General features: G+C 46.8%; 3 protein-coding genes across 3 annotated transcripts; 1 reads left to right on the top strand and 2 right to left on the bottom strand.

Annotated features, from left to right (window-relative positions):
• Window positions 1–139: 139 nt before the first annotated feature.
• PHALS_12586 (hypothetical protein) lies at window positions 140–2287 on the top strand (the record flags this gene model as incomplete). The annotated part of the gene is made up of 8 exons (XM_024728165.1): window positions 140–369; window positions 439–607; window positions 675–770; window positions 824–1237; window positions 1307–1742; window positions 1797–1949; window positions 2008–2114; window positions 2177–2287. 8 exons carry the CDS (start codon window positions 140–142, stop codon window positions 2285–2287), a joined length of 1716 nt encoding a protein of 571 aa, XP_024578669.1.
• A 290-nt stretch (window positions 2288–2577) lies between these two features.
• PHALS_12585 (Uncharacterized conserved protein) lies at window positions 2578–4650 on the bottom strand (the record flags this gene model as incomplete). Its single annotated transcript, XM_024728164.1, has 2 exons — window positions 2578–4476; window positions 4546–4650. The coding sequence occupies 2 exons, from the start codon at window positions 4648–4650 to the stop codon at window positions 2578–2580; spliced, it is 2004 nt and encodes a 667-aa protein (XP_024578668.1).
• A 1063-nt stretch (window positions 4651–5713) lies between these two features.
• PHALS_12584 (kinetochore protein nuf2) lies at window positions 5714–7509 on the bottom strand (the record flags this gene model as incomplete). Its single annotated transcript, XM_024728163.1, has 4 exons — window positions 5714–5739; window positions 5801–5816; window positions 6126–6170; window positions 6238–7509. The coding sequence occupies 4 exons, from the start codon at window positions 7507–7509 to the stop codon at window positions 5714–5716; spliced, it is 1359 nt and encodes a 452-aa protein (XP_024578667.1).
• Window positions 7510–15762: the final 8253 nt, after the last annotated feature.

The raw sequence follows: 15762 nt of genomic DNA, 5'->3' as shown, positions 1-15762 counted from the left end.
AAATTATGGTACTGTACTACTAACTGTACTTACTGTACTTAAAAAAGGTTTGTAAATAATGTTTTTTTGCCAATCAGTATCCGCGCTTCCTCTTCCGACGCCGACTTCCGCCCGCGTCACTTTCAGCCGAGACGTCACAATGGAAGCGCTTCGAAAGAAAATGCCAAGCAAGCGTGCGCTTACGTCCACAATCAATCAAATTGTCCAGCAGAAAGCTGTGGCTGTTCTGTATACGCCCACGGAGGTAGAGCGTATCAAGCAGATGACTGATATGATTGCGCAGGCTACAAACGAGTTTGAGCCAGACGAGGACTGGAACAGCATTTTACGCGTCGTTGATGCGCTTAGCAATGTGAGCAACCGCGCCGTGTACGTATTAAAACAATCAGTTTAGTTGCATTTAAGCTGAGTGCGGCGTATTTTTTGGGAGGGTTATAGACTGAAAGAGTCAATCCGATACTTAAGATTGCGGCTGGGAGATCCTTCATCCCGCGTGGTGATCTTGGCCTTAACGCTCACTGAGTCAATTGTTAAAAATTGCGGAGATCTCGTACACCAGGAAATTGCCACGGAGCAATTTATGAGCGAGATGGAGGAGCTTCACCGGGTGCGAGCTAGAAAATCATTGCATGTATGTGTGGAATCTTAAAGCTGCTATTTGTTTGCTTATACAGACACATTCGAACAAGCGTGGTCGACAAAGCATGGAAATTGCTTCTCGCGTGCTGGACATGGTGCAGGCGTGGGGTGAAGCTTTCTTACCATTCCGGGTGGGTTTGTTTCAAATCGTGTGTTTTTCTATCGATCTGACTTGAAAGAGTAGCACGATTTCCCGCTCTTTGTAGACACATACCATAACATGCGTAAAAAAGGAATCAAGTTTCCGGATCAGTACGACGAGTCAAAAGTACCGGTGCTCACTCCATCCCTTGAGGGGACTCAAAGTCAAGTGGCTGGTAGTCAGATATCGTCGCTGAATTATTCCCGTGGCTCGAGCAGGATCGGCACGTCGTCTTACTCTCATTCTAGTAGTGGACTTGGCGGACTCTCGACTCCTGAGCTGTATCGTGTTGCAACAAATGTTTTGGAAATGTTTGACGACATGCTGTTTGAAGCGCAAAAGGATTCATCTTCAATCACTAACCACGGGGTGATGGCGGAATTAGCTGTGGAAGTGAGAGAGATCGTGCATCGACTCAAAGGCGCAATTACAATCGCTGTTGCTGAGGAGGATACGGTGAGCATGTGTTTAGTTATGTGCTGCATCATATTACTTCACATGTCTTATTTAATGTATATATTTTAGCATCTTGCACAGTATTTGTCTATCAACGACGACCTACATGCTGCGCTTGAAAAATATGATGCACTGCTAAAAGAAAATCAGGAGTCTGAAGAGGTGCAGGTTGTGGAGACGAAAAAGATTCGTGATACTGACACTGATTTGATCGATCCTTTTGGACTGAAAGACGACGTGTATCTAAATGACAATACCGACAACCAGAAGGCTATTGAAGATGACCCATTTGCTGATTTTGTGCATGCTCGTTCCGGATCTAAAAAAGCAACAACTGCCATTTCACCAGACAAAGCAAAGTCTGAAAGAAAGGATGAGGAGGATTTGCTGGCGTTTTTTGTTCAGCAAAGGTCAACCAAGGTTTCTAAAAGCTGCAGCAACCAAGATGCCGAGAAGGCGAAGCTTAGTGTCACATCTTCGAATGACTTGATTAACTTGTGGGACGGTGAGAGGCTTATTCTGTTTGATACGTATAGTTGCTGACAAGTTTGAAAAGCAGACGTCCCTCCAACAACTTTAGTGTCTGCTCCAATCGACTCATCATCAAAGCCTGATGTTTGGTTCGGGGATGACTTTTTTGGCAATTCTATACAGCAGTCGATGCAATTGCCTACTACCCAACGAGAGTCGTCTGCCCAAGGCCAGTGGTGTGGTAAGATTACACATGAGTTTCAAGAAAATAACATGCCTTAACAAATTTATTTTTTTAGGCAACAACCATTCTTCGGCATTATCCGTTGCAACGGGACCGCTAAATACAGCTAAAAGCGCTTCTGGATCAACAATCGGTGACCCATCCCACAATCTCTTGACTAAGGTATTTGCTTTCAATTTTTGCTCACATATATTTACTAACTCGTGTGTGATGTTGCTGTATAGACATCTCTGTCGACACCAGCAGAAAATCCTTTCGACAATATCCCATATACCTCTTCAGCACAGCTGACACACACGAGAGGGAATACATCTTGCAATCCTTTTGACATTTAGACTTCAATTTGCTTGCATCTAAATCACTTTGAAGCATTCCTACACAACCAGCGATGAAAGATAGTGATTGCTAGCTTCAACTTACGATAAATCCAAAGTTTTATATAATTGTGCGCTACTCAACATTAAACTGCTCACTGCAATATTGAAATTTGTTCTCTGCAGTATTGAAACTTGTGGATTTATGAATTTACTTTAAAACTTCATTGCCAAGAGGTAATCAATAAGAAAAAGATGTAAACTATGAACGTAATCGATCCGATCGGTTAAGGCGATTTGCCAGCTCCACTTCACTTCACGCTCTTCGACGCATCTTGTTGGGCCAGCTTAAACCCTGGCATGTCACGCTTTCCTCGCGTCTCCTCCAACTTTGCAGGATGGTCGTCCATCTCTTTACGCGATGTTCCGGCAGCAGTTTTTGCAGCTTCTGATTCCTTTGCACGCGTTTGCTTAGCAGCTTCAAGAGCCTTCTCCATGATCGTCTCCTCTTGCGTTAAGCTTGGCTCCTTTGGTTTCGTTGCTTTGGCTTCAGCTCGTGCCCCAATATTTTTAACACTGTGAAAAGCTCCAGAAACCCGGTCCTTCACACTTTCTTTAACCTTGGCGGCCTTGTCCACGGCCTGCCCAACTACTCCCGGAGATTCCGCTTTTGTCTCACTGACCATCCCTTTAGTCTTCTCTTTCCCTTCACCAGCCTTCCCCGCAACATGATGAGACTTGTCTTTAGCTGTTTTCGTCGTCTGATCCACCTTCTCATTAGCCGATTCAGTTACTTGTCCAGCCTTGTTCTTAGTCGACTCAGTGACTTGACCAGCCTTGTCCTTAGTCGACTCAGCGACTTGACCAGCCTTGTCCTTAGTCGACTCAGCGACTTGACTAGCCTTATCCTTAGTCGATTCAGTAACTTGTCCAGCCTTGTCCTTGGTCGATTCAGCTCCTTGTCCAGCCTTATTCTTAGTCATTCCAGTGACTTGCCCGGCCTTGTCCTTCGCCTGATCAACTTTACCTTTTGCCGTCTCGGTCAGCTTACCCCCTTGATCTTTCGCCGTTTCGTTCATCTCGCCAACTTTTTGTTTGGCTTGTCCGGCTGTGTCTTTGGCCGCATCCTTTGCCTGACCCACCTTATTCATAGTCATTTCTGTCATCTCACCAGCCTTGTCTTTCGCTTGACCAGCTTTATCACTTGCCGCTTCCTCCGCCTGCCCCGACTTCTCTTTGGCCATACCAGTCAATTCACCAGCCATGACTGAGATATTTCCAGCTTTGTCTTTTACCGTATCGGCACCTTGACTTCCTTTCTCTTTGGTCGATTCGATCACATCGTTAGCTTTATCCTTCGCTACATCTTTCGCCTGACCAGCATAACTTGATGTCGAATCCTTCATCTCATTCGCCTTTTGTTCAGTCTCTTCTCTAGTCACTTCGAATCTTCTTTTTCCCTTCTCATATGCTTCAGTGAATGTCTGTTGCACGTCATTCCGTTTAGCCATAGCAGCTTCAGAAACGGCAATTCCCTTTCCTTCAATACCTTTAACTGTCTCGGAATCTTGCGCAGCCATCTTTGCATTTTGCAGCGTATCCGAAAGATAACTAGCACCTTCAGACGCAATGACCACAGTTTCTGCAGCCATTTTGCTACCAAGGCCACCAGTGATCATTGAATCAAATTTAGCTGCCGTCGCCGTCACACCCAAACGTTCATCCAACTCGCGAACCTTTCCAACGACTCCAGCAGCAGCATTGCTTACTGGTAATTTCTCATTGCCAAGTTCAGCTGCACGCACAGCCTCACCTACACCCACTTGGGCTCCGTGAGCAACCTTTTCAGACATGTTTCCAATCGTGTCGCGCAATTTCACTAACTGATCGTAAGTCACTTCCATGGCGTCAGTGGCGCGTTGACGTCCGGCATTTACATATTTGTGCAGCGTATCCATGGCTTCTTGACCATGCGAACCCGCAAACTTGTCGTCATACATAACGGCTTGATTCTGAAGGTCATTCAGCGAATCACGAACGGCATGGATGCCGTCCAATGCCACAGGAACTGATCGTTCCGACAAGGTCTGACTTTGAGTCTTCAACTTCTGCGTAGCTGAACGCGAGGCATCAAGCGCTGGCTTTAGATATTGACTTGCAGGCTCAAGCGTTGCATGCTCCTTTTCAAAAGCTTCTACTCGCTTCGTCAACTAATTAGTACCACAACGATCTAGTAAGATTCTTATCAACTTGTTCAATATCATTCATGATCAACGCACCTCTCTCAAATACGAGTCGGCCTTTTCTGTCGTTTCATCAATCTGCTCCTTAGCACGGTCAATGTCTTGCTTGTGAGCGTTTATCTTGCACTGCAAATCGGCCATTCGGTTGTCGCTTATGAAATTCTTGGTACCACTCTGTTCTTCAAGAGGAAAATCACAAAATGATCAAAGCCTACATTAATCTGATGCGCCGTTGGATTCCACGGATTGAACGCGATTTTGATCTTGGATCTTGAACCTCGTCCCAATGAGTGGTGGGTGACACTTTCGATGAGTATAGCGGAAATGACAACGGTCTAATTCATCGACCTTCTCTCAGCCATCTTTGCGAAAGGGTGCGGTGCCACGACTGACAAAGTTGAGGTTATCACGTCAACTTTTTATGCATGATTTTCAAACGGGTGCTAACCGTTTGTATCGTCGGGTGTGGATTTAAACAATAACCACTTGTTACATACAAGGATAAGCCGCACAATTCGAGTTTTGTCGTGCGATCAGCGGGTTTGTAGATCTTTCAAGTGATGTTTGCGCATTTCGCCTTAAAAAAGCAAGCTGTCCAAGGAATGTAAGACATGGCCATAGATTCCAAGCAGACTTGAACACGCACGCCACATGATGCTGTTAATCTTGTATGGAGGGTTCTAGATAATCGAATAACGCGTAATTTGAAAATCAAGTATTTTATTCCGTTTTATCGAGTTGAAAACCAGGCAAAATGCTCGACTCATAAATGTTTACTTTTTCGTACACGTTGGTCATGTGATGTTGACTAAACTTTCTATCCGCAAGATTTACATGGACTCGCAAGCTTAGCGCACTTTACTACTTGTCTAGTATAAGCTCACGAAAGCTCAAATTTCACTTATTTCGCTGATAGCAGTGTCCGCAAGTACTTAAGGACAGTTATAACACGAGTGCACTGAGCTGCTCAGGCTTTGCTATAATTTGCTCTCTGTCGTCTAAAGTCATGTTCAACTCGCTTTTGCTGGCTTTAGTCGCGTAGCGTTTGAAAACGCACTCTTTATGTATATACTGCCTTCGGATCGTCCTATCCCACAATCACAGTTTACGATATGGTGTAACAGGAAGCTTCAATGCACCTAACCGGGGGCCTGTTAAATGGTGGTCTTGTGTAAGAAGAGGCGAGTTACCATATCAAACAATGTCAATGGATAAAGTATGCTTCATTTTCTAGATACATCATAAGTAAGTGCCAAATTTTACAGATTTGTTCTGTGTTAAAAAGACTTACCTATGATTACATTGGCCTGCAGAACTTAGGTGTTCCAGAAGTGTGAGGCTGGTACTTATCAAATTTATGACTCTGCGTTTGCAATGTTGACGCTTTTAAAGTAAGCTCCACTAAGTAAACGCACAAGCGATTATACCACAGGAAAATCACGCCATACACGAGCAACTCTATGCAGATTGCATCCAAATCACAGGATTCGCGGGGCTTACCGATTTTTTATCACCAGATATGCGTGATTCGAAGCTGCATATAAATTGTGCACTCGAACGACATACAGGAAAAACGAATCCGTAGACTAAGAGCTTGATCGAATCGCGTTAACGACCTGCTGGTTGTAGTATTCCGCGGCTTGATGAAGACGGGCATACATCTAAAGTAAAGCAATATTACAAATAAATCCAAAAGATATTCAGTGCAAAGAACCATAAGGCTTTCACCTGCTCTAATTCCTTCAGCTCCTTTTGATATTCAGCTTCCTCCTCCATCATCTTGAATTCTAACTTGCGAGTGGCTTCAGTGTTCTGCGCAATACGCTGACGAACCTCATTGTGCACTTCTTGCAGCTTTGATAACTCATTGCGAGCACTATCAAGTACTTTTGATGCGATAGCATCCTTCGCACGTGCATCTTCAATGTGTCGTGACAGTTCCCGCGTTTTGAGCTCCAGTAATTTTTCCAAACGCTGACGACGCGTAATTGTCTCGGCTGTGCAGAATTGCAGCTCACTAATGCGCTTTGATGTGTCCTTTACCTGGTGTTTTACCTCTTTGCATGCCTGCATTTCCTTATCGATCTCGAGCAGTAGGGTGAAAGTCCTCGCAAGCTCCTTCTCAGCTCGTTCATAAATTTCAATAAATTCCAGCACCGCTGCGTGTTTCTCTTCCAGCTCATGTAGATCGTCTCTGGCTTTTTCAAGCGTCGCGCCAATCGAATTGAGTTCTCCTTTAACCCTGTCAGGCGACGTAATAATCAGTGCTTTAAGTTTCTCAATTGTCTCTTCGGCTTCGACTTTGTTGAACCGAACTGATGACACGTCGTCCTCCATCTTAGCACGCTTGGCTTTCAGCTCATCTGTCTCTACACGCATCACTGCTTGTTGCTTATTCAACACATTGATCTCTTTCTCCAATTCGTTCACCTCTTCCTGAAGCTGTAGTCGAGCAGGTTCTTCGGCTTTCTGCTCTTCAATGAGCTGGTCAAGCTCTCGCTGGAGTGCTGCGTTTTCCTCCTGCAATGCCTTTTTCTGAGCTAGTAGCTCATCCGTCTGACTCGTTGTAGCACTAAATGCGACAAGTCGTTCATCACGAAACTTGCCAAAATTAATAAGCGCACTGAGCTGGCGTCTTACGCGTTTGGGCGTCGGGTGGAGCACATCACGCAGCCCAAAATCGTCGACACCACTGGCTGCTAGGAGTCGCTGCGCTGTACGATAGAATGTAAGTTCTGGAACGGATTCAGAATGTAGTTCAGGAAAAGTAAGGATGGGTAATCCTGGGAACGCAATTTGTGCCATGTCTTCGCGTGTCACGCCCATGATGCTTTCAATAAAGGCCTCAAGCACCTTACGTACAGCACCTATGTCACACGCTCGAATATCGTCTTCAGACACAGGCACACGCATATCGCGCAGACATGCAAAGATCTCACGGGGCTTAAGCAAAGGGAAAGAGTAAACGCCCGTAGTCGAGGCAGAGACACCGGCGCTCATTCTTATGGTGACCGCCTTGAAATGATGGTAGAAATGGGGGTAAAATACATTTTTTTGTATGCATACGTTCGAAACTCAAGAGATACTAAAAACACATACTGGGGTAATATTGCATTGTTGTGTATACTACCAAAGAGGCAATCTTCTAAAGATTTCTTAGGAGCTTAAGCTCTCTATTTCTTCTCTCGACACACCAACAAAATTTTTCAAGGGACCCAGACACCATAATATCAACTCGTCGGGAACATTGGGTACACTATTTTTATCCACTTTAAGGGATCTAAGGTAGTATAACTACAGTCCATTTGAAGCACGGCAACCGGAAGCTAACCTCTTCACAAGCTTCAGCATTAGACGCACCGCTTACAGCTACTGAATGTAGTTAAGCACACAGCGCATGAGAAGAGCCTGGGCATTAATTAGTACGATGAAGGCTGGCAAGATAGTTTTGACAAAATGGCTTATCAGCTAAAAATTACCAGCTTTTTCTTTCTGATTGGGCGTGAGCCTTGGAACGGATGTCTTCCCAATTCATGCTTGGTCGTATGACGCAGTTCCTACGTCGCGCTATCTCGCTGATTTATAAAAGGTAGCCGTTCAGATCCAAAGAATTATCGCCCCCTCATACTACTAAAGAACGATAAACCAAAAGCTCTGGCTTACGGACTCAATCAATTTTTATCTAATTTTCTTGGCGATGGCCAAATTATGTTTGTACCCGGTCGTAAAAGTTGCTGCACTTTATGATTTTTTTCACCACACCTTTGTGAACAATCGTCTTTGTCTTTGGTTAATGGCGGAGCTAACATAGCTCTTTATTCGCAAGACTGTGAAGACTTATCGGGTGCTTGCTTTAGCACGAATTTTCTTAACAATTAAGCGGATACAAGAACTTGGCTAATTTTGCAGTAATCACTTTTGTGATACAACTTTTGTCTTCACGCTGTTTTGCAGATTTACTTTTATTTCGGGGGTAGTCGCTATCGCGGGGTATCAATTTTGATGACGAATTGACCACTCATGTCAACCTATACGCCTTCAAATCATAGTATGTCTGCATCGACCCACCAAAAAACCCTCGATTCTGGCAAATCTCATTGTCGTCATAACCAACGAGTTCGTTCAATACCAGAAGATAGCGTCATTTTGTTGAAGAAAAAAATCCTCTTCGCATAGAACTACAGTCAATGTAAACGGCTTTCCGCACAAATGTTCGCGATGCTTGCCTCAATGCTGCCAGAACAACACCAATACGTTTGCCCGACAGGTCTGTACAATCCCGTGCAGCACACGGTTGTCAAAAGTAGTACAAAGTATGAGGTGGCACTGAAGACGCCAGATACAGATACAGTATCTTTGCGTTCAGCGACGAAGGCGCCAGTAAAAGTGTCGAGGTTTCTGCTGTATTTGAGATAAGTTCTCAGCTTAGACATGGCTGAACAAAATTTGTGAGTCAAAACGGTTTGGCGTAATGCATTGCTATTCTTGATAGAGGTAAGATCGTGACTTGAGTAAAATATTAAATTGTTCAGATTTGCTAGAAATGATCCATGGAACAAATAGCATAGAGCAGAATCTGTAGTGATTTCCGACCACGGGATCAGATTGAGAAAGCGATCGAAAATCGTTATATCCGATTTTTTTCGTGTTGAAAGACGGAAAAGCACAAGTGGATGCCGTGGTCTCCAATATAAATTTCTGGTTTGATGATGTAGAATCGCCCAATGCCGGAGTTTTTATACCAGGGCCGGTGACGAGTAAAAGTGCTCCGATATCACATATTTCCGTGAAAACAACCGGTGGCTCAAAGGTGGCTGCGATTCGCGAGAAGAACGACCAGGACCGGAGGTCAGGAAGAATAGTTCTTCCTCACCACGATGTGATCGTAGCGTCTAGTCACCACTACCGTGTAGAGCACAAAGCCCCACGGGTGTAATGGAGTGACCAGGGTAGTCAATGTTAGGAGTGTGTAAAGAGCCATTGGTCAGAGGAGTTGATCAGCTATCCCTAGGATCCCATAAAACATCAAAAAGCAAATACGAAAACATGACTTTCATTACGCGTCTTACCCCCAGATCAGGATAAAATTGTTTAGATCTAACTAGGTTATGAACTCAGCTGTACCACAAAACGCTGACCTTCACAAATAGAGAGAATGTCGTCGTCTACTTGTGCTGTCGTGCAAAGCATAAGGCAAAATAGGTAGGAGAGGATGAATTTGCCTGCCTTACATCTGTTTAATTACGAAAAGGCTGATAGAAAGTGGAGAGGTGTGCATACAAATCCTTTGTTTCAGGATCATCTCCATCATTTTGCAAAAGAAGGTGTTATCAAACCGCATGATTAGTCACGCCAGTGTTGAGTGTACTCAGGGCTACTCAGCAGTGAACATAAATGGTCAAATAAGCTTTTAGATGCCTTCTATACCGTAGGAAAGTGGCTCCGGTTTTCGTGAGGAAGTGTTTTTTTTACCAAAGTTGACATGCTGATATCAGCCCGGCTATACTTCGTAACAAATTAATGACTCTATCACAATGAGATTAAAGGTCATGCGCAAGGTGTAAAGCGCAATGGCTGAGTAGTGAGATCAATTGCATGCGAAACACACAGAATATATTGCGAAGAAAAAAAATATTACGTGCAATCAACCAGCACATTTACAGCGGGGCTGCCGTTGCTCTTTGATTAGAGGAAGCTAGGCTAAGGTCACCGACCTTACGACCTTTTCAAGGAAAGAACGAGGGGAGCGGATTGCGATCCGCTACCTCCAAGTACTTAAAATCTGAATTTAGCCAAACAAACACTTTCGTTCAAAGCTGTATTAGGCTTTGATTGTTTTAGTTGCGGCAGAGCCGCCAGGATTTTGAGTCCTAGGTTTTCCTAGTTAGTTTAGTAGTACTTAATTACTATAGCAAAATTTAATTTTAATTTAGTAATGTGCATTACTACAGTCAATCCTGCCACCTTGATACGGTGTAGCCACACCACTGTGTGGTTACACCAAATTGTGTAATACAAACTCATGTACGGTCACACTATCTTGTGCGACCCGCCCTTTCATACAAGGGTACGTGTAACCCCGTTACACTCCCCCCATCGAAATTGTGTATATCCTCAGTTCACATTTAACGGTCGCCTCATACGAGGCTTGCGTATCCGAATTACCTAAACGTTTTTTGAAAACAAATTTTAACTTTCCCCATGTCTACGACTCGCAAAACACCCAGCCTAGCTGGTAGCGAGGGCGCCCGCGGGCAAAACCTTATTTCTTCTACTACACAGGGTGCATCACCGGACACTACGTCCGCGGCATCATAAGAAGCACATCTCAGGCCCTCGGCAACTGAGCGCAACACACCGTGCCTGCCCCGGGCGACAAAATCCCTCTTCGAGGTGTAGGATGAAGTCGAATACGAGTCAGATACTCCTTTCTAGCATGGAAATACGAGGAAGATGAAACACGCCGACGGCGCGACGTGAACCCAGCTCAAACCTTGCAGACACCATGTCCGTTCCCCGACCTCTCGGCTTCCGGGGAGAGTGGTATTACCACCAATCACACAGGAGCAGCGATTGGAGGCTGCTCACAGGGCGGCACTCCTGCGCTCGTATCCACGTTCTGTATCAGACCCTCGAGTGGAGTACAGCTTTCGCTCGGCGGTTCCCACTACTGAAGCGAAAGACGCTATCACTCGATCGTTCAGCGTGTACGCAGTCAGGCCCTCGGCCACTACACATGCTGAGCTTGATCAGCGGAAAGCACTGCGAGCTCGCTTTTTGGTACCACAAACAAATCCCAATGGATTGGTACCGCGCTCGACTTTGAGCTCAAAAAGAAGGCGTCCTGTACCCGCGATGCGGACCATCCATGTGGTGCTCGTCCCTGGCAAAACCGCGATGATGACGAGCTCTTTGAGCGATGAGTGCATCGGCACCGTAAGCATTATTCGCCGTCTACCTTACAGCGGGGCCACAAAGAAGTGGACTTGTGCGTTAAGCGCCACGTTCGATTTGAGTTTGCCAAACTGAAAGCGCAGCGCCGACTCCCTGCGTATTGTCTTTCTGTAACATATGAAACAATCCATAACGCTCCCACGAGCTTTGTGGTTGCTCACACATGTGATCTACCACCACAGCAGCTCAGGGCCATAGTTTGAGCTCAACTCAGGTCCCTTAGGCTTCCCACAAGGCAGTCCACGTGTAGTGGACGCCACCATTTTAATAGAGAAGAGTTGGCGGCGGGCGATGATGACTTGGTCGATCGCCGTCCGGTGACTCGCGAAGCTCTTTCAGCGTTGGAGGACACGGTCCATCGTTGTCGGTACTCTGTCGAGCATCTCTCTATGGTCGCCTTCCACTGTGCGAAAGTCCTCAAAAGCCTAGAGCACTTTGTGCGCCGACTGCCTTACCGTGAGGGAGTGTGCTCTACCGTTGTGGCCCCTAGCCGTCGAGCAGGCGAAAACTTCACTTCGTGTGACGGTGGTGCCGCCTTGCGTCGTTAAAAATTGTTGCACACCGTGCTAAGTAGATGTTGGTTCAACTTCTGGGTGGCCGAGCACGTTTTGGCGCCGCCCCGGCGCCAACGCTTCCGCGTTCACTCACGCCCGATCCCGGTACGGCTTAAGCAAGCCCACATCAAAAACCGGGCGGTTGTGCATACTTTTTGGAAGGTTTAGCGTATACGCTAGGACTCGCTTGGCCACGAGCTTAAAAGGTCCAATAATCCGTCGACGTAGCTTCGTTCGGAAGACAGCAAAAACTGCATGTGTAGGAAGGTTTCAAGCGTTAAATATAACCAGGTCTCCGATCTCAAAGCTCCTTCTTTTCTCAGTCTGCATATTCGTTCCGCATGTCTTGGCTTTCGACCATCGCATCGCGAATGTGTCGTAAGACACTCTGTCTGGTAAACAGGAAGTCACCCACTTCTTTACGGATAATGAGGGAGCTGGCATCAGCTTGTTATTCGGCTATTCCTCCCCACCAAGCCTTGAGCCATGGGATGGCGGCGTCAGCGGGACGCAAAGATTCACAAGCCCGTTTACGTAGAACGGCGTGTAGCCGGTAGATAAATGCACCGTATTGTTCAGAGCAAACTCTACGAGTGGCAACATAGCGCTCCAGGACTTCGGCGTCTCAGCGTCTCAGCGCAAACGCTGCAAAGAACGTCTTCAACGACGTGACTCATGTGCTCAGACTGACCATCGATCCGCACATGGTCCGCTGTTGACATATGCCTAACACCCTAAAGATTGTAGATCAAAACTTTCCAGTGAAGCGTCGTTCTCTATCATTGACAATTGACTCCGGGAGTCCATGCTGTTGAAAGAAACGATCGACAAACAGTGTCGCTGTACTCACATCGTCGATGGTGTCCGGAACTGCCGCATGATGAGCCATCTTGCTCAAACGGTCCACAAAGATCACCAAACCTGTGTCGCCTGCCAAGTCCTTTGGTAGGCCAATCACAAAGTCCATACCCATGGATAGCCAACGCCCGGAGGGTACCTGTAAATTGACTAGCGGCGCCGTCGCAATCGGATGAAGTTTTACCCCTTGACACGTCTCACACGTGCCACATATGTGCTCAGCTTGGGGCTTTAGTAGTGGCAACTGTCAGAGCTGTACGTCTTCTCACAACCGAGATGACCACTGAGTGGGGTGTCGTAGGCCTAATAGAGGATACGATGTTTCAAAACGTTATCGCGAGAAGCCACAAGTTGCTGAGTATCCGCTGGATCGGTGCTATAATCCAGCAACCCGTTATTCAGTGAATATCGGTGTAACCGTGCGCGCAAACGCGCCGACAATTTTTGTCCAAGTTGCCAAACCCCTTGCTCGCGTGTGCGGCGCGGATCAAATCCATCACTGACGACGTCACCGTCGTGACATGAGCAAGCCCATCGTCCAGTCTACGTGATAATGCATCAGCCAAAGCATTCTGCCTTCCTGGCTTATACTTCACCTTGAAGTTATATTTTGCAAAGAATGAGAGCCATCGGGTCTTTCTCTGCAAGAGGTTAGGCGACTGAGTTGCAGTGCACACTGCCGCATGATCTGTGTAGATTACAAGCGGCTTTGAGCCAAGCAGGCGAACGTTGAACTTGACAAGTGCACACGTCATCGCAAGTGATCTCATGTCGTGGACTGGGTAGTTCCCCTCTGTAGTCTAACGCTGGCGAGATTCGACCCGATTACCCGATCATCCTTGGCGTCTGCTTGCAACACAAAGTCCGACGACACTAAAAGAACGATCGGGTCCGGCAAAGCGAGTATTGGTGCATGAAGGAGGCTATCTTTGATCCCATCAAAATCCTTCCGATGCTCGGTTTCCCAACACCATTCTATATCCACTCTAAGGCGACTAGACAATGGCCGTGCCACTTCCGCATAATTTGCGCTATACTTGTGCAAGTTGTTGGCAAGGCCAGACTACTTGCGCAAGTCCTTTTGATTCTTTGAAACCGTCCAGTTCACAATGGCCTTGACCATAGCAGGACCCGCTCGAAGACCACACTTCCACCTTAGAAGGGAATTTCTTCCGTGCCGAAGATGCACTTATCGACATTAGCATCGTGCGCACGACTGTGGACGACGACGTCGTCAAAGTATGCCTGTGCATACGCCTGATGGGGCCTGAAAATTTGCGTCACAAGACGCTGGTGCATTTGACAGCCCTTGGGTCATCGCCAACCACTCCCAGAGCGTCTCGCTCGGAGTACTTGCCGCTGTCAGCGGAATATCACTCACTCTCATGAGCAATTGGTAATACCCAGAGACCAAATCGAGTGCGCTGTACTTTTTAGTGCCTCCATATTGTTCTGGAGAACATCCTTTTTTGGAAATCGGCGTCTGTGCCGGAATAATGAAAGTGTTGAGCTATTTGTAAGCGTGAACAAAAAGCCACTTGCCGTTCGGCTTCCGGACACAAAACGTGGGAGTCGAATGGGTAGACTTATTCTTGCGCACCATTCCTGCGTCGTGCTTCGCACGGAAAAAGGCGTCAATGACGTCACACTGCTCCTTTGGTAGGGGCCATTGGTGTGTTACGCAGTATATAGCTCCCGGAACCAGGGCAATCTCATGACGCACACCTCGGTCCGGATGTAGGACTGACGGCGGGTCTTTGAGGACGACATTTTTTACCAAAGGATAGAACAAATCCAAGGAATTCCGTAGGATCGACGATCCACTTCGTGCGTTTAGCACCCTCTTGGAAATCTTTGGAAGAGCCTCATCTAGCAGCAACGACGAGCTAACCACCCCGTTTGGTCTTATAATGACCACCTCCGCTAAATTGCCTACCGTCAAGGCACCGACAAACTCTTTGAAGGACACCTCGTCAAGCTCTAAAAGAGCATCCACCGCGAGGATAGCACCAAGGGTAACGTCGCCGCCGTCCTATCCCGTCATACCGTTGACAAGGGTATATAGCTGTGCGGTATCGCCCACAGTAGATATGCCCTGGGTCTGGGTTGCCGCCCTGCACAGTGCGGATAATATAAGACATTGAGTCTCCTCTTGTTAGAGGTCATTCGTCTCATCGAGATCAGTGGGGAACGCGCTCGGCGTCGTCCAGTGTCTCCACTCCCTGCTCCAACGGAGCCTGATGTTATTAACAACATCCGACGAAGAGCTGCAATTTCCGCAGTCCTCTTTCATTGGATAACGTGTCACTCCAAGCGCATCAGAAGTTCCTGCCCAGAATGCGTCGGATCTCATCCGACCAGGGCACTCTTGGCATGCAGCAACTGCTTCAAGATATGAGCAGTGCTCAGTGGATTACGTGCTACTCCATGCGCATTACTGGTCCATGCCTTCGATGCCTCGGCCCTTGGCTGACCATGCTACTCTTGGCATGCAGCAACCGCTTTAATACATGAGCAGTGCTCAGTAGATTACGTGCGACTCCATGTTCAGCCCGCGAGCCATGCTCGTCCAAAAAACCTTCGGTGTTTGACAGCTCGGATACTCCGATATCCGGCACATCACCGTCCCGGTCCAGTGCCTGCGCCAATAGCGCTTCTACTTCTAGCAGAGGTGGATTCATGACTGACCAAAGCTCCACCAGGAGATGTGCGCGTAGCTCCCAAGGTCTTCGACGTCCAATCAATCCATGGCTCATCGAGTTCCAACCATGTCATACCAAGGATATGGTCATACCTGCATCCAAGTTGGAAAGCTCCTCGAGCTCGTTTTTTAGTCCCACAGGAAATTCCGTTGGACGTTATCGCACTCGTCTGCGTGCTCAACAAA

This window comes from Plasmopara halstedii, assembly GCF_900000015.1.
Source record: "Plasmopara halstedii genome assembly, contig: Scaffold_614, whole genome shotgun sequence".
Taxonomy (NCBI): domain Eukaryota; phylum Oomycota; class Peronosporomycetes; order Peronosporales; family Peronosporaceae; genus Plasmopara; species Plasmopara halstedii.
The sequence above is the reverse complement of the archived record's forward strand: the minus strand, read 5'-3'. Positions and strand labels throughout refer to the sequence as shown.